The sequence below is a fragment of the Podarcis bocagei genome, assembly GCF_964188305.1.
Source record: "Podarcis bocagei genome assembly, chromosome: 10".
Taxonomy (NCBI): domain Eukaryota; kingdom Metazoa; phylum Chordata; class Lepidosauria; order Squamata; family Lacertidae; genus Podarcis; species Podarcis bocagei.
In genome coordinates this window covers 26,318,790-26,344,827 of record NC_138135.1, presented here as the reverse complement: position 1 = coordinate 26,344,827, position 26,038 = coordinate 26,318,790, and the positions used below count along the sequence as shown (strand labels likewise).

General features: G+C 41.1%; 1 protein-coding gene across 4 annotated transcripts in view; it reads right to left on the bottom strand.

Annotated features, from left to right (window-relative positions):
• TBXAS1 (thromboxane A synthase 1) overlaps positions 1–26,038 on the bottom strand; it is a 219,743-nt gene that overhangs the window by 64,611 nt on the left and 129,094 nt on the right. For all 4 annotated transcript variants that reach the window (XM_081212257.1, XM_081212254.1, XM_081212255.1 and 1 more), the window contains exons 7-9: positions 18,166–18,254; positions 16,307–16,455; positions 13,251–13,381 (exon numbers count right to left, since the gene is read on the bottom strand). In XM_081212257.1, the coding sequence (XP_081068383.1) occupies positions 13,251–13,381; positions 16,307–16,455; positions 18,166–18,254 (369 nt within the window). The remainder of the gene's footprint in view (positions 1–13,250; positions 13,382–16,306; positions 16,456–18,165; positions 18,255–26,038) is intronic.

Sequence of the window (26,038 nt, the reverse complement as noted above, 5' to 3'; positions counted from 1 at the left end):
TGAAACACCAGCATAATCTGTCAGAGCAAAAAAAAAGGGGGGTGCAGAAGCGGTTGCAGAGCTTGACTTTTGAGATGCTGCAGACTGGGGAGGAAAAGCAAGGCTGGAATGCTTTTCAAAAATAATTTAATCTGCTTTACTTTTTTTTAAGATCAAGGGAGAGCTTTTAAATTATATTCTTGGAGCCATGATGGGAAATAAAATTGAGGGAGAGGAGCAGGCACAGGAAAAGGGCAAATGAGATAAGGGCACAAAAGGAATCATTCATTATATATGTCACAGGACTTTTATCAGATCACTGACATGGGAATGGTGAGAAACAAAGAAGCAGAAATACTTAACATACTGTGCTTTGGCTTTTGCAGTCAGCTAAGTGCTATGACCCGGTAAGAAGAAAAGGACATCCAAAAAGTGTACTGAGGTTCAACAAAACCAACTGTGGGCTTTAAATCTAAATTGTGGGGAATTAATTGGCTTGGCCATCCCCGAGCCCTGTAAAATCTTTCACCAAATGAACTACATTCTCTACAAGCGTCCTGTGTGGGTATTACATTGTGATGAAGTAAGCCAATGACATTTTACTGTATCCTGCACCGCTGGAGAATGTTCTATCACTGTAGAAGCAAGTTTGAGTATTACGGTACATTTCTGCAGCTGTCTCTCTTTTAAAAAAAAATAAAGAAAGAGAGGAGGTGATCAACTAATTAGATATTTTGCTTAATCTCCATTGCAGTGTTCAAAACCACTACAGGTGGGGTTGTGTGGCAACAACTGTAAATGGTTTAGTTCAGAAGATATCTCAATTTTGTATCTGCCTAGGAAGCCCCTTCCCTCCTCCCTTCTCACTGTGATTAAAAATTGGGAGCCTTTAATTTACCATAGTTCCCCATAACATCTGAACCAGTAAACTGTGGCTGAAGATCCTGGCTTGTTCTGAATTGGTAGCCATAGTTTCCTGGTTTGAACAAAATGGAAAACTATGTTAGTTGAAGACTTGTGGGTTTAATTGTGGTTTGCCAAAAGGGGGGGGGGGAATAGAAAGTGATGCATGTATAGACAGAAGGTTTGTTCATATCTTAGATTATGAAGGCAAGATATGATTGTCTGAATGAGCTGAATATCAAATAACTTTATAATCTGTTGACTAGAGGGCTCAGACTAACTTCTTCTTTGGTGATCACTTGCAGACGAGTAAGATCGTCTTCAATGAACACAAGCATAGGACTAGATAGGGTATATTTCCCATGCACACCCTCCCCCCTTCTGTCCTAGCAAATTGTCAAAAAGTATATGGTAGCCCAAGATGCAACTCAGAGAGGTTATTCCACAGCCTGGGAGCCACCACAGAGGAGGCTCTCTCATGTACTACTGTCCCTCAAACCACAGAAGGCGGTATCACTGCCAACAAGGCCTCAATTGCTGATCTTAGCAACCAGGCAGCTAAATGTGTGAGGAGGCACTTCAGATATTAGACTTGCATCACTTGGGCATTAAAATCTGAATTATACAAATTCATATTTATATAGCCCTGTAATCATGTAAACTCATCCTTATTAACTCAAAGACTGAAATATCCAAACATTTTGGCTTCGCTTAAGAATGGGCTGTAAAGTGCATGTTATTAGAATACCTTTCTAAGGCTAGAGACAGAGAACCACTTCTTTCAGAGCATTGAATGTGGATTGACAGAGGCATGATCGCTCACATATGAACTTTCATCTCACTATTATCATTGTTAACCAGGTACTTATAATGCCTTAAAAACATGCAAAACCTGTTTAAACAGAGGTGACAGTGGGGCAAAAGAAATGCACCATGGGAAACAATATCATGTTCTTTAAAACTATCATTTCTAGCCTTAGGGCACAATTCAGACAAAATTAAATGAAATCAATTGGATATAAGCACTCTAACTGGTGTGCTAATGTTCCATTGATTTCAATAGGGCTTAAGTGCACTTAGCTTTCTCTGAACCCTGCTTTTAATAGTTTGTTCAGAAGCTGTTTGAAGCCCTTGAAATAAATCCCTGAAGACTTGGGAAGTGTGTCAGTGGAAGGAAGGAAGACCTACATTTTTGTAGGGTAATTATGAAGGGGGGGGGGAATCTTCCTGGTTTAATTCTCATGAGCAATGCTTCAGGTTTTAAAACCTTCCCAAAGTTCAAACAACAGGAGAGGACAGCACAGAATAGGGAGCAATATTAAGACCAGTCTTCTTAAATGAAAAGGATGATAATGATCAGGCTATATTAGGAGCGCCCAAACCAGGGGTCAGCAAACTTTTTCAGCAGGGGGCCGGTCTACTGTCCCTCAAACCTTGTGGGGGGCCGGACTATATTTTTTTGGGGGGGGGATGAATTAATTCCTATGCCCCACAAATAACCCAGAGATGCATTTTAAATAAAAGCATACATTCTACTCATGTAAAAACACACTGATTCCCGGACCATCCGCGGGCCGGATTTAGAAGGAGATTGGGCGGGATCCGGCCCCCGGGCCTTAGCTTGCCTACCCATGGCCCAAACCAACCACAGACCCCTGCTGTGGTCTGATACCCACATTACACAATCTCAGAGTTATAACATCTTCTGTAAGCTTATAAAAGACCATATTCTGTGACTGTAAAAGAAGGAAAGGAAAGAGAAGAAGCACTATTACATGTGAGGTGGCTGAAAGAGGTGTTTCTTCTTTTTCCCCCAGCACTGGGAGACATTTTACAATGAAGTCTGAGTAATAATGAAATATTGGTGTGAGAGGAATGAAGATGGATTATTGGCAGGTGTAAAAACCTACAAAAACCAATTCAATAAGTATATCAAGCAATCAGATTCAACTGTCTCTCAGGCTCAAAAGGCTGTATTAGGATGAAATGGATAACTCCTCACATAAGGCATTTTGAGTACTTTGAAGAAAAGGTGGGATGCAAATGAGACAGACAGTCAGGCAGGGAGACATCATATCTGGCACCTGGGTCGGCCTTCCCAAATGTTTCCCTCATTGCAAACAGACACCTGCACTTCATACTCTGCTCAGCTTTGCTTAGCTGCAGAATAATTGAGTTGCAGGAAAATGCTACACCAGCAGCAAACTGAAAGACACATCAGCAAGATGGACACTTGCTTTATATTATATATTCTTTTTCCATTTTTTTAAAAAAAGTATGTTTATTTTTTTGCACAACAAAGCATCTATCAGAAAACCAAATGGTGATGCTGTCAGAGTAGCTGTGTGAAACACTCCTTGCCTGACGAAATTTTGCAAAAGGATAGAAGCCTAACTTTGTGGATGCTGTAGGTAAGAGACTCTTCTAGTCTGTCCAAGACAGACGCCTTCCATTATAGGTTGTGACACGGGTGCTGTGAGCCATGCCTTTTCCAGTTCGTTAAGCCTTCTTAAACACTGCCTGGTCATTCAGGGAAGCAATTTTGCATGGAAGTAGCAAGCTTTGTGTCACACATTGGAAGAATGAATACAAGCCATACAGTGCAAGATATATTCAACTACATTAATAATCCTTCTTTAAATCCTCATTTCTAAGCTTCACAACCATCCAATATAGTGTACGAATATGAAACCTGAGCACGTAATGCAACCCAATTCTTCTCCCCAAGGTCAAACATATTGAGTGTCAGTCTCAATTTCTTTCCTGAAACTGAATTCTGATATCTATCTTTAATTGAAAGTACTGAACACACTTTTAACAAATGAATCCCCAACTTCCAGGCCCTAGTGTCCATTTTTGGTACAATATCAGCTGAAGCATTCAGAAAAATGACTGAGAAATATATGATTAATGAGACATCACTGCTGGGACTATACTGAAAATGTATCTGTGGCAGGTCACAATGATTAAATTATTCAGGATAAAGGGTTCCTTTTTTGTTGTTGCTTGAAGCAACAAACCAGGACAAAGAAGAATCACTGAATTCAACAAAGGTTAAGTGTCTTGCTTATTTCTTAGCGGTTTCAATGCAATTTAAGCATTCACAGCTGTGACTATAATTTATGTGGTTAGATTTTTTTTTCCCCTTTTGCTTTGGTCAAGGGAAAGTCAGGTTCAAATCCTGATTCAGTTGTGAGGTGAGGCTCACTCGATAAGTCACTATCACTATCCCCTCAGCCTAATCCATTTCACTGTAAAGACATAGTTGTGCACTGAATATCTTAGCAGAAGGGCTGGGGTTATAAATATAAAATATAAATTTAAAAATATTTAAAAATCAGAAGGATATATACAAACAGTGCTTGAAGTGGGGAATGGCAGGGGGACAAACCAGAATAGGAAATCAGGATCTGATCCAAAGACTGCACATATGTTTTCACAGAAGGCAGAGAAAACAGTGCTCACTTCATAACCAAAATATCTACACACACTCTTGTTCTCATGTACATCTGCATGCACCCTAATTCTGTCTTTCAAGCATTTAATCTTCCTCTCTGCCTCTTTCAAGTACAGACACTGAAAGCTTCTACTGTGCTTGAACTGACAGACTCTAGAATTGCACATAACTGAGGTTGAGGGCAGCATTTTCTCAGCTCTGGAATTTACTCCCTAGACTTCAAGTTTATTAAACTCCAGGCCATGTTTCAGTATCTTGTGTTAGCTCAGGCTCTTTCTGAAATGCTTGTTTGGGGATTTGGCTTGGCGTTCAAGTTGCTTTGTTTGCTAACATCTACAGCTGGCTGATGTTTGGTGGTGGTGGGGTTATATACAGTATATACTGAAAACAGGATGAGGCTCCAATGATAGCTTACTTATTTAATAAACAAACAAACAAACAAATTACTATATTATATGCAATGGGACGTGGGTGGCACAGTGGGTTAAACCACAGGGCCTAGGGCTTACCGATCAGAAGGTCAGCGGTTCGAATCCCCGCGACGGGGTGAGCTCCCATTGCTTGGTCCCTGCTCCTGCCAACCTAGCAGTTCGAAAGCACATCAAAGTGCAAGTAGATAAATAGGTACCGCTCCAGTGGGAAGGTAAACTGCATTTCCATGCGCTGCTCTGGTTTGCCAGAAGCGGCTTAGTCATGCTGGCCCATGACCCGGAAGCTGTACGCCGCAACCACAGAGTCGTCCGCGACTAGACCTCATGGCCAGGGGTCCCTTTACCTTTTTATATTATTTGCAGTATTTTGATGCAGAAAACTGAGCAGGTTCATTTGTTAAATCAAAGGAATCTTGTGACACCTATTATCTCATCAGCTGCATTGTGGTGGGGGGATACACTGGGGTGGGGGACATTAGACGAAGGTGCATAGGCATGCACCAAAAACCTTTAAAATACGGAAGAATTGATGCTTTTGAATTCTGGTGCTGGAGGAGACTCTTGAGAGTCCCATGGAATGCAAGAAGACCAAACCTATCCATTCTTAAGGAAATCAGCCCTGAGTGCTCACTGGATGGACAGATCCTGATTGAGGGCACAAGGAGAAGGCGACGAGAGAGGACGAGATTGTTGGAAAGTGTTCTCTAAGCTACTAATATGAGTTCGAACAAACTGCGGTAGGCAGTGGAAGACAGGAGTGCCTGGCGTGCTCTGGTCCATGGGGTCATGAAGAGTTGGACACGACTAAACAACAACAATGTATGCATGGAGAAACAAGGATTCTTTAGATCAGGCATGTCCAAAGTCCGTTTCAGGGGCCTAATCCGGTTTAATCTGGCCCCTGTGGCAGTTTATTTCCTGGGGTAAAACTGTAAAAAACCCTCAACAACTTCAATCCTAAAAGAAGCTTAACAACTTCAATCCTAAAAAAAGGTCAACCATTTTGGTTGGTCCTTCAGTCGGCCTCCACAGTCCTTCACTTCATCAAATCTGGCCCTCTTTGAAAAAAGTTTGGACACCGCTGCTTTAGATGGTACGACTACTCATAAAAAACCCTACCCTGGACCAATTGGCCGGTGATAGTGTCTGATAATTTGCTACTACAATGGTACCTTGGTTCTCAAACACCTTGGTATACTCAAACGTCTTGGTTCCCAAACACCAAAAACCCAGAAGTAAGTGTTCCTGTTTTCAAATGTTTTTCAGAAGCTGAACATCTGATGCAGCTGTTGGCTATTGTTTCCGGGGCACCTGCACCAATCAAAAGTTGTGCCTTGGTTTTTGAACATTCTGGAAGTCAAACGGACTTCCAGAACAGATTAAGTTGGGCACTTTTGTTTTTACTATTTATTTTGCGTTTTTGTTTTTGAGGCTTTTTCGGTTAACTTGTTTTTGTGACTGTATGGAACCCAGTTCAGCTACTGATTAATTGACTGATTGTGTGACTGCAGAAATGGATAAAAGCCCCCCCATCCAAATAGTGACTATCAGTGCAGGTAATAAAAAAAATTAATTTTAATTTTTATCATCTACAATTCTGTCTTATTTATTTTATAGTAGAGTACATTGACTATTGCTTTCATTTTATGGATCAATGGTCTCGCTAGATAATAAAATTCATGTTAAATTGCTGTTTTAGGGGTTGTTTTTAAAAGTCTGGAACAGATTAATCCGTTTTGCATTACTTTCAATGGGAAAGCACACCTTGGTTTTCGAATGCTTTGGTTTTGGAACAGACTTCCGGAACGGATTAAGTTTGAGAACCAAGGTACCACTGTACACCTTTTATTGGGAAAATGATTTAGTGGCTTGTGGCAGAGCAGCTACAGACATTCTTGGATTAACTGATGATCAAGTTGCACCTCTGTCTGAATTCAGACCTGGGTCTTGGTTACCTAGATAGATAACCTTTTTCACAAGAATGACAAGAAGAGTGAGGCCTTCTCCTCTGTCTCTCTGTGACTTTTGATATCTACTTTTGATACTCTGAAGTGGTTTCATTGTTAACACAGCTTGTAATCTGTTGCATTTTATAGTCTTATCTTATTTAACTGTGCACCGCTTAGTGTTTTCATAACTTTTTGTTGCAAAACTCTTAAATAAATCTGCAAATAAATAAACAAAACAAAAACACAACCCCTAAACCAAGGAGACTAGTAACTGCACAACCTTTAGAAGACATCCCTGTATAGGGAAGTTTTTTTAAAAAATGTTTAATGTTTTTTATTATTTTATATGTGTTGGAAACTGCCCAGAGTGACTGGGGAAACCCAATTGGATAGGCATGGTATAAATAATGAAATTATTATTAGTATTATTGATATTATTATTATTATTATGGAATAGAACATCCCTGTTTTCATTGGATAAATGTTGGAGGGTATGTTGCTATGGAAGGAAAAGTTGAACCTGTGGAGGACTGAACAATCTCCAAAACCTGGGCTGGAAACTGACACAAAACATAGCACAACAGGGCTTTCGAAAGAGGCTTACAAACACTGCAGTATTCATTAAGATATTAATAAAGGGTTGCAGCACAAAACCAATTACTCACATTTCTATTTTAATTAAAATCACAGAACATTCTCTGGACTCTGTCTCTTTAATAGACTTGTGGAGGTTGGCTTTTAATTGACACATTTTTCATTCAGGTGACACACTTTCCAAGGGAGCACATTGGGAGGAAAAATAAGAGGATACATAAATTATTAGTCTTTTAAATCCAGTTATAGCGGGGGGTGGGGATGGGACACAGCTTCCCTGTCTGGATTTTAAAAGTAGCTGAAATATTTAGGATTGCAGCCCAAGCACATGCCTTTAAATGAGGAGTGCCTGAGGAATTTGACTTCTGTGAAGTCCAATGTGAAAGGACTTGATCCACGGCTCTAAAGTGCAGACAGGAATGAAATTATCCTTCAGACTGCACTTCTCCAAATTTTGCAATAGTTTTTGCCTCAAAATATAGCAAAATGTGTTTTGAAATGCCTATTTAGGACAGGAGTGGGAATCCATTTTCAGCCCACAGGATATATTTCCTGGCTGTTGGTGAGCAGGTCCAGAGGCAAAGATGGGCAGAGCAACTATATAAATTTTACTTTTGTGCAGTAGGCTAGTGGTTTCACCCATTCATACACCTCTCTCTATCCTCTAGCCAAACAAGCAAAGAGGCATAGGCCTGAGAAGCCAAACGCCCAGGCTGAGAAGCAGGGGCACTGACAATGTGTGGCGTGAGGAGAATTCTGGGAGCCAGATAGAGGTGGCCCTCACCCCTCTTTTCAGTCAAAACATGTTTAGAATTTCATATACTGAGCTATATATATTTGTGTTGCTTTTTTTTTTAATGGCAGATTAATGTGAGAACAGGATGGGCGGTGGGGAAGAACTTATGAAGATTGAAACTTGTCCATTCCTCCCTTATACAGTGGTACCTCGCAAGACGAATGCCTCGCAAGACAAAAAACTCGCTAGACGAAAGGTTTTTCCGTTTTCGATTTGCCTCGCAAGACGAAATTTCCCTATGGGCTTGCTTCGCAAGACAAAAACGTCTCGCGGCTTTGTTTCCTTTGTCTAAAAACAAAGACATGTTTTGTTTATAAAGTTAATTTATTTTCCCTTCAATTTTTGAACTGCTCTTTACAGTATGTGTGACTTTAAAGAGCAGTTAATAAACTGTTGTTGTACCAAATTTGGCTTTGTTTCGACTTTTTTTGACCATAGGAACGCATTAATTGATTTTCAATGCATTCCTATGGGATTTCGTGCTTCGCAAGACGAAAAATTCGCTAGACGACAAAAATTGCGGAACGAATTAATTTCGTCTTGCGGGGCACCACTGTATACTGTTTACTACAGCATGAGGCAAGGCAGCTGCCATTTTGCCTCACGTTCCTGAACGGGTCGCATCATCCATGCCGTTTCCCTGCCTGCTGTAAAAAGGAAGACTAAACATGTGCCACACAGTAGGGCAGGAGAGGAGATGCATAAACAAGGGTCAAAGAAAAGCCAAGCCCCAAGTCCCAAGCCCGAAGTATAGTTAAGTGTAAGACACATTCCATTATGTGATTTGTAGGGGTCTTGCTTCCTGCAAAAGCGTATGTTACAATAAGCTGCTGAAATTCGGAGAGGGCCTTAACAGTTTTTTGAGCTCCCCTTAAGTCTTCTTCCTCTGATGGAGAGTCACAGCAAAAGAGCCAATTAATCTAAGTTCTGGCCTATGTGATTTGGTGATTCTGCAAAGGAAGATTCATACCTCCATTTTAGCCCCCTTAAAAAAAAAAAAAAAAACCCCACTCAGATGGAAATGACATTGCGGTCAATTTTCCTCGAGGGCTGATTCAAGAACAATGAATTATTAATCCACATGACAGTTTTCATGATAGGAAGCAGCGGAAAAAACTGAGGAGGAATTGTGTGTTTTAGAAATTCCCTGTTTGGGCAGGTTTACGTTTAGTTGTAGCTTTTATGAAACTCATTTAAAATTTATTACAACCCACATCTGACAATCCTTTTTATTTATCTGCCTTCAGGATTAACCAAACGTGTAAAAAAACCACACACAAAAAACACCCACCTTTAAAATGAAGCCCAAGGTGCTTTGTACTATTATTGTTGTTGTGGAATATCATTTCTGCTTGAATTATTTTCTTTTTTAAAAATCACTGGACAATCTTATGGCAATGGGTAGATAAGGATTCTTACAAAGAAATAAATCAGGGTGCAACACATCTGAACACAAAGTGGAAGACTAGTATTAAAACAGCCACCCACTCATCTAAACAATCAGTAAGAATGCATGTAGAATTTTGCTTTGTTCAAGGTGAAACTCAACCGTGTACTGAGGTAAACAAAAACAACAGAAATACAAAGCATTTATCTTGAACCCTACTTATCAGCTCAAAAGCCATCTGCATTAGTGCAAAGAGCTTTGAAACACAAAAAGGAGGCTCTCCATGTTGCCAGTCTCCTTGTACAATTCTGATGAGGTACATAGGGCATTTCTGAAGCATGGACCTAAAACATCCCAGTAGGAGAAGATATCTATAGTTTTGCCGGTGTCAGAAAGTTACCTACATTTAAATGGTGGCAGAAAGACCATATGCAATTGAGAGCAAATGGAATGGGATAAGAGGAAATGACATCACGGGGCTCAATCTAAATTACAAACTATCAACAGTTGAAATAAATCAATATTTTAGTGTGATGGCACCTACATTTTGGATCTCACTGTCTACTGACATCAGGCAGGCACCTTTGCTGTATTCCTTTTGGTTCCTGCCTCAAACATTTTTGTTTAGGCAAGCCTAGCCAGATACATAGATGTTAACATGTTTTAATCTCTTTTCTACTGTTAATTTTAATTATTTTTTAAAAAATTGACAATTTTGATATTTCTTGTAAACTAGAGGCTTACTAAAATTAAGCAGTACATAGATTTTGTTAATTAATTAAATATTTCTAAAACTTCCCATAATTATTTTTACCTTCCCACTGTACAATTATTTTCTAGCATACAAGGAAGGCCTTTATTTAATATAAATATTTAAAATAAACATCATTTTCCCCACTTAAACTATTTGACTTTTTTTACCTGCAGCAACTTCACCACTGATCCAAATTTAGTTCTTTCCATGCTTTCACAATATTTACAATATTTGCACAAGATTATATTTAGTATGTGCTCAGTTTGTAAGATATTCATTAATTAATATTCTTTATTTCTGCAGGTCTGGAATTTGGAAACTTGCATCAGATCATGAAAGGGCACCAGTAAGAACTGAAGTGAATCAATTAAGCTTGTTTCTATGAAGCCTGCATTGGAATCTGATGGGTAATCGGAGCACTTACATACAAATTTAGTTAGCAGATTTGAAGGGCTCCTGTTTTCTTTTATTTGCTAACTTACAAAACAGGAAATACAATGTGGTCTACAAGGATATTTTAACAAGTGCTATTATAATCAGAGGCTAAGACCTTATTCACACTTTTGCCAAGAAAGCACGGGTCCTAAAGGTTTTCTGCTAGAAGGCACAGGTCTGAGCAGTTATTCATTTGCCCCACAGTTTTATCCAGGAAAACCCGCTGTTTACCACTGAATCGGAAGAAACATCAATCCTCAGAAAAGCCAACTACAGTGGATGCTCGGGTTGCAAACGTGATCTGTGTGGGATGCATGTTTGCAACCCACAGTGTTCACAACCCGCAGCGGCGCGTCTGTGGATGCACAGGTTGCGATTCGACACTTCTGCGCATGTGCAAAGCGCGATTCAGTCTTCTGCGCATGCGCGAGCCCCGAAACCCAGAAGTAACCCGTTCCGGTACTTCCGGGTTTTGGCGGGTCCGTAACCTGAAAAAACGCAACCTGAAGCGTCTGTAACCCGAGGTATGGCTGTAATGTTTGTTGCAATTCAGCGGTAAACAGTGGGCTTTCCAGAAGGAAAGTAGTGGGAAATTATCTCACAATGGAAACATGAAACCTAGAACTGGCCAACCAAATATTTGTTGTCACAAGGGCCTCCTCCTCCAGGAGGAAGGGCCTTGAGCTTTGAGCTTGTGCTAAGTCTCAAAACACAGCATGAGGTTACTGGAAAATCTGTTTCTCTTTCCAGCTCTAAGTTTGGACCAGGGGTGGGGTGGGAGTGGGGAGTAGCAGAAAACAAGCTCAGAGCTGGAGGTGCAAACCTAATGGGCACTGCCAACCCCCGAGTGCCCCTTAGGCACAGAGGCAAGCCCACAGCACTGTCTCATGTCTCCATTTCCAAGTTGAGGAGAGGGTGCAGTCATGTAGATTTGATTTGGTGTGTAGCTTCGGCCTTAGACTCTTTTCACTTTCTAGAGCTTGGCTTCCCTCTCACCATAGCAAGGAGAGCAAGACTACTGAACCCTTAATATGCACAAAAGGTGTTGTATGTATTTATGGTTCATTTCAGCTGGGGATGGAGATGAAGGAGATTAAGCTAAAGGCTTCATGGAAGAAATGAGGTTTGAGCTGTGGCCTGAAGGATGTGACGCCATGCAGAAGTTCAGGGAGGGTGTTCCAGCACCAAAGGTATGATGAAGGATGAAAGTGACAAAAGGGAAAGAGATATCTATAATAAGGGAGCACATAGAGAAAAGAGCCAAAAGAAAGAAAGAGAAAGAGAGCAAAAAATAATAATATTACAAATGGTTTTTTAAAAACCCAGACTGGAAGAAATGTCATGCTTTTAAATGGATAAAATTACTGGGTTGGAAATTTTTGCAAGTTCTAAGTGCAATTTTCAATACTAGTTTTAATAAGAACATATAAGTCACCAGAAAAGTGAACTTTCTGTACCCTTTTCACAGCTCCAGTTGCAATGTACATCAAGAAGTGCAAAAACATGTAGAAGCCAAGAGCAAAATAATCAGCCAAATTGTTGAACACATTAAAGCAGACAGAGTTTGCAATTTGGACTGAGGCCTTTGCTGCGTTTGGTATCATCTCTACAGTTAGCAGAGGCACTATAATTCTGAAGTATGCTGGATGCTGGGAGTGAAAAATTAGGCAAAGGCTACTGCCATTGTGCCTTGCTTAAGGGCTTTCTAGAGCAGGCATGTCCAAATCCCAAGAGACTGCAATCTACTCCCAGTATAAAAAAAACAACTGGCAGTGATCTACCCATTGTCAATGGATGGTTGAGCTTTTTTGGGGGAGGATTGCCCAGAGTTGGTGAGCTGTTTTTAGGGGAGAGTGCCCAGAGTTGGTGAGCTTTTTTAAAGAAAATCACAGTTGACCCGTTGAACATGTCTATCCTTAAAAAAAAAGTAAATCCAGTCACGGACGACTCTGGGGTTGCAGCGCCCATCTCGCTTTACTGGCCAAGGGAGCCGACGTTTGTCTGCAGACAGTTTTTCCAGGTCATGTGGCCAGCATGACTAAGCCGCTTCTGGCAAACCAGAGCAGTGCACGGAAACACCGTTTACCTTCCCACCGGAGCTGTACCTATTTATCTACTTGTACTTTGACGTGATTTCAAACTGCTTGGTTGGCAGGAGCAGGGACCAAGCAACGGGAGCTCACCCCGTCACGCAAATTCGAACCGCCGACCTTCCGATCGGCAAGCCCTAGGCTCTGTGGTTTAGACCACAGCGCCACCAGCATCCCATGTCTATCCTAGAGGCAACAAATTAATCACTGTAGGAAGCAGATGAGAAATTAAGAAAGAGGGAATTTTTGTTTTCTTTTATATGTGTTTTTTCTTTTTCTTTCTTTGTGTTCAATGTCTGTATTTTTGTATTTTGTGATTTTGTATCTTTTTCGTTTTTGTATTTTTGTAAACTTTTCTATTGATAAAACCTAATAAAATATTATTTAAAAAAAAATCACTGCAGGAAGCAGTGGACTAAATGCACACAATTTGGTTGGGTCATGAATGGCTTTTCCTACCATAAAGAAGTCTTACCTCATTTGGGTCTTGCTGGTCTCTCAAAGCAATCATATTCTTAATGGCATTGATAAAAAATCCATTCACCTCATCTCGTTTCTTATTTGGCAAAATCTGAAGCAGGGGGACCATTACGAACGGAAATGCAACTTTAAGAGAGTTTCAAAAAAAAAACAAAAAACCATAATTAGCTATTAATGCAAATATCCACAACCCCTAAGTATATGAATTTCCTTTCCTTTCAGAGTTTTTAAAATAAAAAATACTACTGCTTTCTTATGTTGTCATTGTTGACTAGAGGGTCGCATATACTTTCTCAGATTACTCCGATTACTGAGATGAACACATGGCTGTAGGACGCATCTCATACATTTCTCTAATTTACAATATTAGAGCTAGGCAATGGGAGTTGAAGTCCAAAATCATTTGGAGGGCATTAGGTTGGGGAAGGCTGTTCTACAGAGAAATAGGGTTCAATGTGTGTTCAGGGTTCTGCAACATTGCAATGTATGCCACAGCACACTTAATTCATTATGAGGCTTTTAAAAACACACATACACTTTACAAACCAACCTGCAAGGTAAGACAGCTCTGAGAATGTGACTGGAAGGTTACATTAATTCAATTTCCATCATCTCTTTTCATTCTGGAAAGCAGGGTGCCTCATTTAATGCCCTATTAAAGCTTATATATACTTCTCCAAAGAGACTAACTGCAGCAAACTGTATTTACAGACTCTTGAGACAATCACAAGGTTTGTCTCGGGGCTGCAGGAAAGTTTTGTGTAAATGTACCCTTTAACTAAGTGAACCATTAAATAGAAGGTCACTAAATGTTTCTGGTGTGTTTTTTTTCAAATGAGGAATTTGCCCCGAAGTATTTTTCCCTTCATAGGAACTACCTTGCTGCATAATATTCATAAAGCTTGAGTTGTGTGCATGGCACAAATCTGAGACTTGATCAATTGATTCCTATAGTAAACCGGTAACTGCCTTAAACTGGAGAACAATAAATTCCAATTCTACACACTGAGTGGCTATTGTTATAAACAATTAAACAGACTAACATGCTAGATAGGTGTGTCAAATGGAGAGAGAGAAACTCCATCTACACAGAAAGGTGGAGTGCAGCAGAATTCTATGACTGTGTGATTGGACGGACCTTGGGTTCATCTTTCTGGATATCCAGAAGCCAAGCAGGGCTGGGTGGAGTTAAAAATTAGACCCTGTAGTTAACCTGTCAGGTAGTGCTTGGTAAGAGTCAGGATTAGATTTAGAAATGGTTTACCAAGGGATTACCTGGGTGGTTAGGGGTTTGCTAGGCAGGGCTAGTCAGTTTATTTCCTTGAGGGAAAAGAAAAGATCCTACAAGGGGCTGTAAGCGTTTTACTGGTTTAGTAGAACAAATAATAATAATAATAATATCTTTATTGTCATTGCCCCCTCTCGGGGACAACGAAATTACTTGGCTGCTCCATCCACCCAGGTAGGGCACTCCACACAAAATCAAAACAACTATAAAAACACTAATGCCCATTTTAGGAGGAATCAGTTTAATCAGAAACAGGTTTAAAGTGGAAGTCTTAAGTAAAGTTATTGATTTAATTCTGTAAAGTGATTGTGACTGAAACAAAGTATTCTGCCTCATCCAAGTATCCATTAAGTTTTAACCCTCACAGATTGCATATAAATAAAATTCTTCTTTTGTTTCCAACATGCCTCATCATTACTTTGATATTGTTAAGGGATAAGCAGTCACAGGTTTTGCTTTCACATTTTAGTAAATGCTACCACATAAAGAGAATTTCAGCCCTCTCAAGTGTTACTGACAGGGAGCACCTAAGTTTTTAAAACAACCCAAACCTGGCCACGCTACACTGCTGGTGGTAAGAGTGCATAGGATTGTAGCCCTTGCCTATTGTTATCACTGTTATAGTTAGTTACGTCAAAAACAAAAATAATTGAAACTAATCTTCTTGAACTCCACTGCTCTTTACAATTTAGGGGGGGGGGATCACCACCATAAATGTCTTAAGGAGTAGCAAATACATGATAACATGAATACATTATCTGTTTTAACCATTTTTCCAGTCAATGCCTACCTGAACGTCAAGATCCTCTTCTGAAGCCCTGCTACAGGTGCCCCCAGTACTGAATGATTGCCACCCTGGATAACCACCAGAGAAAGGACCTTTTAAATCCCAGCACCTCAGTTGTGGAGCAGGCTTCCCAAGCATGATTGCCTGGGGCGATCCTTCTTGTGTTTCTGGTGCCTAGTGAATACCTTTTTGTTCACACAAGGCCTCTTAAATAACTATGTCATTTTGGCCTCCATTTTTCAATCTGTGTTCAGTTTGGTGGTGCAGTGAGTTTTTGTTTTCTTGTGGTACTTTAGTAATTTTTAATCTGACGTATTTGTGATTATTCTGTATTTAAATTATTTTTACTTACTTACTGTAAACTGCCCAGAAAATTTAATATGAGGTGACACACAAATGCCACACACAAATAAACAAGCTCATTTTTTAATCTACTTAGGCTGAAATCCTGTACCCACTAACCTAGGAATGGGCCCTATTGAATTCAATGGGCATATCTCTAGCTCTGCATGACCTAAACCCAGGCACTAATTAAGAATTCACTGTGTAGTTACAGTACACACATCTATTCAGAAGCCTCTTTGTATTTAAAGGGGTTTACTCCCTAGTAAGTGGGTTCACAACCTAATCTTTGGTTTAGGGTTGGCAATGGGGGGCAGGTTAAGCATTTTCTAGTTGGAAATTTATGGGGGAAATGTCACCATGACTGTATTATCGAATTTCATGTTATACACTGGTCTCATGCTCTCTCAATATTTGCATAGTGCCCACTAGTCCAAAAAAGGTGTGTGACGCTTAATTTAACTGTATTAATACATTCTTCTTTTACACATGTTTGAGGCCCTTGCATAATCTTTCTTCTTCCCTGTTGCATTCTAAACCACTGTCATGGACAACTTTTGGTTTGTAACAATTGTTTAAAGAAAAAAATAGGAACAGTTGGAACGTGTACAGAGCACTGTGATGTTATACTTACTGGCTAGGATTAAGATGGGTTTAAATAATGAAAGTTCAAAGAATCTTCTGGTGTTCTTAACAAAAGCATCCTCAGGATTCTTCTGGGAGTCCACATGGGTACCAAAAGCCACACTAGCAACAACATCCATGGTAAAGCTACTGTAATTCCTGTAAAAGATTTAAGAAGGTTGCTGTTAAACTGCAGTGTTTGTCATCCCACATTTCTGTTTCTGCCTTTGTTGCAAAACTGTCTCCTAGGGTTTATTTTTCTGAGCCTATTTAAGACAATTTGAGTTTTTATATGTGCCAAACCTTTTAAAGATTCATTTCAGGATGATATGTCAGGAGATATTTATAAAATGAAAAACTAAGCACATTATCTTCTGAAGTTGATTGTGAATAATATTTATACCTTTCATTTTTACAAATGGTAAAGAAGTTGTACTTTTGAACTACAAAATTGAATGTATACTTGCTAATAACTCTAAACACAACAAACTCCCCATTTTCTGAATCTGAGTTTTGCAAAAGTTCTGGGGCTGGTTCACACATAGGTGTTTATCTGATGATGACTGCAACATCAAGTGATAATTGCATTTGTGAATGGGCCAATGTAAAAATCGTCAGTGGCAGATCTTACACAGAACCTAAAATGGCACACATTATGATGTAATCAGTCTACAATTAAGCTGCCAGTCGCCAGGCATACAGTACTGAGTACAGAGAAATAAAAATATATAAATACATGCATAACACACATTCACTTGGTTGCGTTTTCACTCTTCACTCCCACCATGTAGCATCATGTCAGTGCTGACATAGGAAAATGGAAGTCAGATTTATGCTAGGTAAGAACACAATCCTAACTACCTGAGTAGTAGAGCTGGCGGGGGTATCAGCAGAAGTGTTTCTCTGCTGGGCTCTGCGGCTATGGAGACCCTTGCTGAATCCACCAAAAGTGAGAGCAAGCCAGAAGCTATGCTGGCAGTGTTACTGGTGGTGCTGCATCTTAGACTGGACCTTTCCTGAAGAGGGGCCTGATTGGGGTTTCTCTGCTGCTGCAGCCTGGAGCTAGCACAGCAAAAAGAAAAATGCCCCACTTTCTGCCCTGGCCAGCAGGAACTGGCAGGGCTCAGATGTGACAGAGGATCACCTATTCCATGGCTCCCCAGCCACTCTTAGGACTGCTCTGTTATATACTAGCTTATCAGGACCTGCATCTGGAAACTGAATGAATATCATAAAATATTTTCTCAACCACAATCTTTTTCCCAACCACAATCAACAAGCAGCAATAAAAGAGGCAGAATCTGCAAAAGGAAGCTTTCAATTAACACTGGAAAGGATCTTTGTCAAACGGGTCTGAGTTATGAAGACGGATTGCTTCAAGAAACCATAGTTAAAGATGGACCACAGTTTAGGGTTCAGATGTGGTGCTAAACTGTTATTAATTTAAAAAAATAGAAGCGGAATTCTAATTTCCCTGTAACTGTGGCATGAAAAGGAGAGGAAAGAGGGAGGGGAATGTGTGAGCCCAAGTCTTGCCTAGGCTCACTCCTATCAGGATAAACTATGGTTTATCACAATGGCTGGATGCAGCCACTAAGAACATTCTCCCCCTGCTCCCCACGGATGTTACAGGCAGCTACAGATTAGATACTCCACTACAATTACTTTTGCTTGTAATTGCTACTGTTAAAATATTGTGCTGTAGTAAAACGGGGGGGGGGGGGGCAGATATAATCATTTGAAAGTGACAATGTCCACATCAAGACAGAAAAATTAAAAACTCCATTTGTAAAATAATTGCATACTTAGAATAGCTTGGCAAATCAAGTACCTGTAAAAACTTCCCTCGCTTCTAATTTATTAAAGTACCTTTGGATGTCAAAAGCTGTGCCAGAATCTGCATAGACCTTTAAGTTACTCAGCAGGATGTCACATGCCTGGTTGATTAGCGGCACCATCTAAAAAGGAGCACATGCACACGGTGTAATTAAAAAACACACAATACATTTCTCTACATTAATTGCATACTGCAGGAGGTAAGTGCTCTCAGGAGCTCCTGAATCAGTGGATAAAGTCATTTTCTTAGGGAGGTTTTACACACGCGCAACCGCGCGCGCACACACACACGAACAAATACACGTTCCAGTGATGACATGCTCTCTGTCCAAGACTGATGGCCACAGGAGATGGTTCCCCTGCTTTCTTGTTTCTGTTGTGGCTGCTCACTGCTCTTGGACGAGAGAATAGGCTGGGACATGCGTGACAAATGGAACCTGTAACTGTAGTGTTGTACAATCTGTTTACCCCAAGCTGGAAGGGGCAACTGCCATGGGAAATGCCTCTAGGAGTGTGTGTGTGTGAGTGCACAGTGGCTGCTATATTGCCAGAGTTTGTTATGTGGCATGGAGATGCAGGGCTCTACGTGCACTTGGCACAGATCTGCCCTCTGTAGATCAGCACAAAGACAAGTGCATGCACAGCTTATCTTCTGCCACCTTTGAAGAGGAAGGAAGGAAGAGATCCCTTTGCATGAAAGCGAGAGCAGGCTTTGCCGCTTGTGTTCTCAACTAGGATCAATTGCTTACACTAAGCAAGCAGCTGACTGGCTGTTGCTAAGCCTGCACCAAAACTCATATGGTCAGAACACTGCTAATTTGTCTACTAGCTTACCAGCGACCAGTGCTAAGTTGCCTTTAGCTAGCCTGTGGCACCATCACTGAGAACATCTGGAAACTGAAATGGATATCCCCCAAAGCTTCATTTGCATAGCTCAAATTATGACTTTCAAAAGGAGGAACTGTGGACTCCCTCCTCAGCTCAGCCAAGCAGGTTTTCTTATACAGTGATACCTCGGGTTACATACGCTTCAGGTTACATACGCTTCAGGTTACAGACTCCGCTAACCCAAAAATAGTGCTTCAGGTTAAGAACTTTGCTTCAGGATGAGAACAGAAATTGTGCTGCGGTGGCAGCAGGAGGCCCCATTAGCTAAAGTGGTGCTTCAGGTTAAGAACAGTTTCAGGTTTAGAATGGACCTCCGGAACGAATTAAGTACTTAACCCGAGGTACCACTGTTTTTAATACGCCTTGTTTAGACCTTCTAGAAGCTTATAAGGGGCCAATGACAGCCCCCTCCCAGCCACCCTCCGTCCATCCATCTGAGGGAAAGGATTTCTCTGCTAACATAAGAGTGTACTCCTCTGCTCAACCGCACCCCCACCCCAATATAAACAACTTGCTGCCTCCAGATAAAGGGAGGGAATTTTTCTACAAGGCTGCCCCGTTATCTATCAACCTTTGCTGGGTAGCTTTTTATACCACAAATGTTCTGGGGGTTTTTTGTGTGTTTTTTTGTCCTGCCTTTGTTTTGCTATAGCCCCTCCAGACAGCAATAAAATGGCACCATTGGGAAAGGTGGTGGTTGAGTATCTTAGATGGCTTTAAAAAATGGAATTAGGGAAAACAGTTTTGAGGTCTTTTTGAAATGAAATAAATTAAATAATTTTTAAAAACCATGGCATATAAAGCTATCAATGGGTACAAATCATGATGGTTCAGAGTAAGCATGCCTCTGAATCACCAGCTAATAGGGAACAGCAGTGAGAGAAGTCTGTCACCCTTATCTCCTGCTTGTGACTTTTACAGAGGCATCTGACTGGTAGCAGCTGGAAAACAAAATGTTCCACTAAACAGGCCTTTGGTCTGTTCCATCAGGCTCTTATGGAGTTCTTAACACAGAGAGGAGAAGGATCACACTCATCGCTCCATCTTCTGCACTTTGATCAGTTATTTGCGTACAAAGGAACATGCATTATACCAAGTCAAGTCATTGGTCCATGTATCTCTGTATTGTCTACACTGACTGCATCTCTCCAGAATTTCAGGCAGTGGCCTCTGCCAGCCCTACCAATCCCAGCCAGGGGCTGAACCTCAGAACTTCGGCATGCACCGTCAAAGCTCTCCCAGTAAGCTATGGGCCTTTTCCATAGATACATAATTGAGAACCCTGCTAAAAGCAGGGTCTCCCAATCATGCTGAGGAGCCTAGGCACATACAATATATCATTAATATTAGTGTTATTTTCACGTATAGACCACCCTTCATCAAAAAACCCTAGGGCAGTGAACAATCCATAATAAAATTATAAAATACAAAATGCCATTATTATAACTTATAAAAACCTAAAACATCAAAATGACAAATTTACGTTTCACAATAATGATCCGGCGGCTGGTAACTTGGTGCAATAGTATAACTCAAAGGCCTGTGTTATAAGTGTGTAGAGTTTGTGCACACGGGCCAATGGGTTGTGGGATGAAGGAGTAGTGCCGTGTATTAATCTGCTCCTTGATTTGTTGGTTTAGCCAATGCGCAACCCCTTATTCTTCTACAGGCTTTCAGTTCCTTTGCACCTCTTCCTTGTGGACCTTGCAACACCCCACTGCCTCAAATGATTCTGCTCTTTCCCCATCATTTTAATTTGCCTGCCACCCACAGTAGCATGCTGCTAGCTTACTGTTTTTCTTTTGTTTTAGTTATCCTTGCCCTGGTTCTCTTCCAGCTGACCCCTTTTAAACAATTCCATAATCATCCCTTTTCATCTGCCAGTCATGTCTTCCTGGCAAAGATGCCTATCCTACAGTGCTCCCTGACAGCTCAAGAATTACTCGCAGTCAATCTCATTTCCAGAACAGGAAACAATCATAATTTACTTTTTAAGAAGAAAGGGGGGTGGGGAGAAAGATGGTAGGATATCAAATTTCACAAGAATCATCTTGCTTGACAAACACTTCAACAGACGGAAAGCTCGCATGCTGTCACTAACAGGACCAGGACAGTCCAAAAATGATGTCATTGTTACCTATTGTGCATTTCCCGTTTTAGACCTTGAGTTTTGCCAAACAGCATGCAGGAGTCAAATAACCTGTCCATGGAGGGGAAATGATCTCAACTTCTGGGCATTTGGATTGGCTGTTTATGACATAACAAAATAAAACATAAGCAATATGCTCACTGCAAATATTTGATCTGCCAATTATCTCATGTCACTGCTGTCTCAGCACCAAAGTTCTGCCAAACAAGACTGCAGGAGTCTGTTGGTGTCAAAAACATTATGGCATAATCCTGCCAGTACATGCCTTGGCACTTCATTCTTCATATGGGCATTTTACAGGAGTGCTTGTTTATGCCACTCTAATGTCAGCACCGTGATCTTCTAATCAAATGTTGTTTTAATTCTAAAAATGGTTATCTACAAAACTGTGCTGTGATTGTTAATAACAGAATAAAATTGCTACCTTTGAGTATAATGCCCAGATCAAGGAAGTAATAGTACCATTTTATTCCTATCATGGACAGACCCAAACTGGAGTGCTGTGCCCAGTTTTGGGCACCACAGTTTAAGGATATTGAAAAGCATAGGAGGGCAAGAAATAAAATAACAGTCAGGAAACCAAGCCTTATGAGGAATGATTGAGGGAGTTGGACACGTTTAGTCTAGAGAAGAGGGGAAATATTCACAAAGTTTATTTCCAGCAAATTCTATTTCCACAGTTACGCCCACCCCTCTTTTGCATTTGTGTGGGTAGCTGATACTCCTTAGGGTCTCCATGTGTCCCCTAGACTTTCAGCTGATGATACTGTTACATGCCACCCCAATCTCTGAGATGTGAGAGACTCCAGGGGTTCTGGGCTTAGGACTCAATATCCTGGTCACGAAGGTCATTGCAGAGAGAAGTATTTGGGATGTATGGTTTTATTTACACCCTTTTGCTTCTATAGCACAGAGCAAATTCTTTGCATAGGCTAAATCATGATACTTAGTTGCCGACCAAAGCCACTACCTTGACAGGTTTCCTCTTATACCTTCTACCATCACAGGTACAGGATCACAGGTTCTGGAAGGGGACCCAGTGGTGTAGCATGGGCTGCCAGCACCCGGGACTGCGTGGAGGGGTGGGCAGGAGGGAGAGTAACAGAAGGAAAACATATGCACATTCAACTGCCTAACAGAGTCTGTCACCTAGAAGATCACAGCCACAGAGATAAGAAGAGTCATTCCATTGTCTGGAGAGGTGACTTCCTGGTTTGCATGGAGTAGCTGTTTTCAGCGGAGCCCAGTGATGGAAGTGTGCAGCTATATTGAGACACTGCTGGGTGTTGAATTTTTTACTCCTAACAATTTTATGCCTGGGCTTACTGCCCTGTGGGCTGCCCCCATCCCACTACCCCACTGAGTGGATCCAATGTTTCATCCAAGCTGACCAAACTCACAGCAATACATTGCACTTGTTCTTGGCAGGAATAGCTCATGTTGTGTGATCAAGGGAGAGGAATCCACACCCTATTAAATGCCAGGAAGCAACAGGGGTGGCAGGAGGTACAGTGGCTAACTAAGTAGCCACCCTTACTGATGCCAGCAACCTGCATCCGTGCCAGTGGTAGAAATCCAGCCAATGAGCTTGCATTTGCACAGTACAGTGCAAGGCCACCTGACACTTATAGGTAAAGGTGGAAATTCCTCCCTTCCCCTTGACAGCCCTACAGCAGCATCTCACTGTTTCAGGTAGTGGCTAGTTAATATCTACGAGTTTTGCAATTGGATTTCTGTGAATAAAACTATCATGGCTTAGTCTGCCCTTAAGGTAGTATCTGGCCAGAGCCTTGGAATGCTAATAGGTTGGGATATTCAGGTGATGCCCCTAAATGGGAGCTAATATTTAGAAGATTGCTTCCAGAGAAGGGGATAGCAAGAATACATTTTCTTCCTCCCTCCTAGCTACGAAAGATGCAATCCAGTTCTCTGTGTGTGTCCACAAAAGGGAACAAAAGAATCAGACTGCAGTTAAGAGTTCAGGAAGAAAGAGAGAGGGATAGTTAAGCTGAGTTTAGGGGGCTCTGTAAACTAACAGCATCTAGGAATGCAGAAGATTTGGCGTACAGCAAACCTGCTTGAGTGTTTTAAGCTGCCAGCCTCAAATTATGCGAAACCTGCATACTTGAAAATAAACACCAATACTACAAAATGCCTTTTGTTGACTTCTGTGACTTCCTTCTAAAATAAACCAACCCTGGATAAGCAGCATTGCACCCTGGAACTTCTAACCACTTGGGGGGGGGGAAGAATGGCCGTAACTACATCATGTGCGAAATAATTTGAATTATGTGGTCCTACAGTATTCAAATTACCTGCAGTCCTCTGGCTAAGGATAATACATTTCCAAATGAGCCCTCCCCTCCACCATGCGAAACAAATTGCTCACCTCTTTCCTAACTTAAGAGCCATTCCTGAGCATCTTCTAATTTTTTATTTGTTCCGGTAAATGCAAATGAATGAAGCAAATGTGTTGATTCTTTTTTCCCCTTTTCCTTAAAGTGTTTTTTCTCTTTAGTTAATACATTACACATTGAGCTCCCTAACCCCCTTCAGGTAGAAGAATGAAAACAGCCATTTGCACCAACCACTTAGGACTGTGCAAGGTTCACTGTACATTTTTTGCTTTCAGAAGAGAGTACCAGGGAGGGCTACCCACAGAGGGAGGGAGGGAGAGAGATAAGAGGTGACAAGAGCACAGCAGCACTATCAGGAGAAATAAAAATCAATAGTCTTTGGATGGTGTCAGCTGAAAAGGGGAACAAAGTTATTTATCAAACCTGACAAGGGTTCTAGAGCTACAGAATCTTCCCAGTTGTATTTTTTTCTCTTCTCTCTCACAACTCTAAACAGAGCAACCCTGTAGCTTGGTACAATGTAATCAAACATTCATTCTTAAACACACTTTCTTGCAGGGTTTGAAGTATGTTGGCAAACACTTACATGAGGACACTGTGAAATATGCAAGTACATTTTATCCGAACATCTCAAAGTAACTTCACTCCCAGAAACCTTTCAGGGGGTAGGGGTGGGCATTGCTATCTGTACTGGAAACCCAACAGATTAACATTTTCAAATATGCTTATATACGCCTGAGAGCCTAACTTTAATGCGGAGATTCGGTGAGAGGATTTTCTGCCTTAGGTGCCAAGTATCTTGGTCAGCCTTGGGACTATGAACCCTGACTGGGAGCAGGAGGGGTTACAAACTACTGCTTCTCCTCCTCAGACAGTGAAATTTCTTCAGCTAGCTCTGACAGGGAATGTCGTCGTCCGTCCCCCCCTTTAAGGCCTACTTCATTCTGTCACAGATTCAGTTTATTTTATTTATTCATCCTCACCATAACTGGACGTTGTACAATAACAACAAAGAACAAAACAAAAACCCACCTTGGATAAAGTTCCAACAATCACAATTAAAAGTGTGGGGTGGTGGTCACATATAGTATATAAAACCACAGATCCTTAGGACTACAAATCCTTAAAAATAGCACAGTGGGGTACCTATCTCCAAGACTAGTAGCCTAGGTTTTTACCAGGTGCCAAAATAAGGGAGAGAAGAGACAGTTCCGCACACCTTATGCCTACAACCCATTTGTGGAAATCCAAGTATCGAGGCCACGGAAGACATACGGTACATTTACCCATGACTCTGCTCCGAATATTTTGCGCCATAACTATATTATGCACTGAACTGTCAACAGTACTGCTGCCCAGGTTTATGCGTACTGAAATGTGTCCGGTGTGACTTAATTTTCTGCAGCTGTACTGGCTGAATTTATGAATATATTATCAACAGTATTTCCTTCCATTTCTAACATTGCAATATTTTAGTAATAGGTTACAGTTAGTAGGTTGCAGTTAGATATTAATCTAATCGTTAACGTCCAGTTTTATTTTACAAGTTTGCAGAGAGATAGGGGGTGGTAGAAGCATATGTGTTTTGTGACCTTGGGAAAGCCACTACCTTTCTATCTTAAGACCCCCCTAAAAAATGGTGACACAGGGATAATCATGTGACTTAACTCACCCAGCAGTTGTAAGGGTTATTGTGATACTGTATGTAAAGTGTAGTGGCACCTGCCCTTTGGAATGCCTTCCCATTAAATATTAGACAGGCACAGTTTCTACTGTCTTCCTGGCGCCTCATAAAGACCTTCCTTTTTCAATAAGTCTTTTAAGCAGAGATCTCTATCCCAGTCTGCATGTCTACTGGAATTGTTTCCCCCTTTTTACATACACATATTTACATATATGGAATTGATTTTAGACATTTTAAATTGCATTACTTTAGCACTGATATGCTTGCCATCCTGGGCTTCTTTAACAGGAAGGGCAGGATATAAATTTTTAAAAAGTGCTCTGAGGACTGATGCTGATGATGGTGCTTCAGTGGGGACCAGGAAGTAGGCTTTCTTCACACTGGTGTCCTGGCTTTGCAATGCCCCCCCTCTTTGCAATGCCTGGGACTGCGTGTTGTTGTTGTTTAGTTGTTTAGTCGTGTCCGACTCTTCGTGACCCCATGGACCAGAGCGTGCCAGGCACTCCTGTCTTCCACTGCCTCCCACAGTTTGGTCAAAATCATGCTGGTAGCTTCGAGAACACTGTCCAACCATCTCGTCCTCTGTCGTCCCCTTCTCCTTGTGCCCTCCATCTTTCCCAACATCAGGGTCTTTTCCAGGGAGTCTTCTCTTCTCATGATGTGGCCAAAGTATTGGAGCCTCAGCTTCACGATCTGTCCTTCCAGTGAGCACTCAGGGCTGATTTCCTTAAGAATGGATAGGTTTGATCTTCTTGCAGTCCATGGGACTCTCAAGAGTCTCCTCCAGCACCATAATTCAAAAGCATCCATTCTTTGGCGATCAGCCTT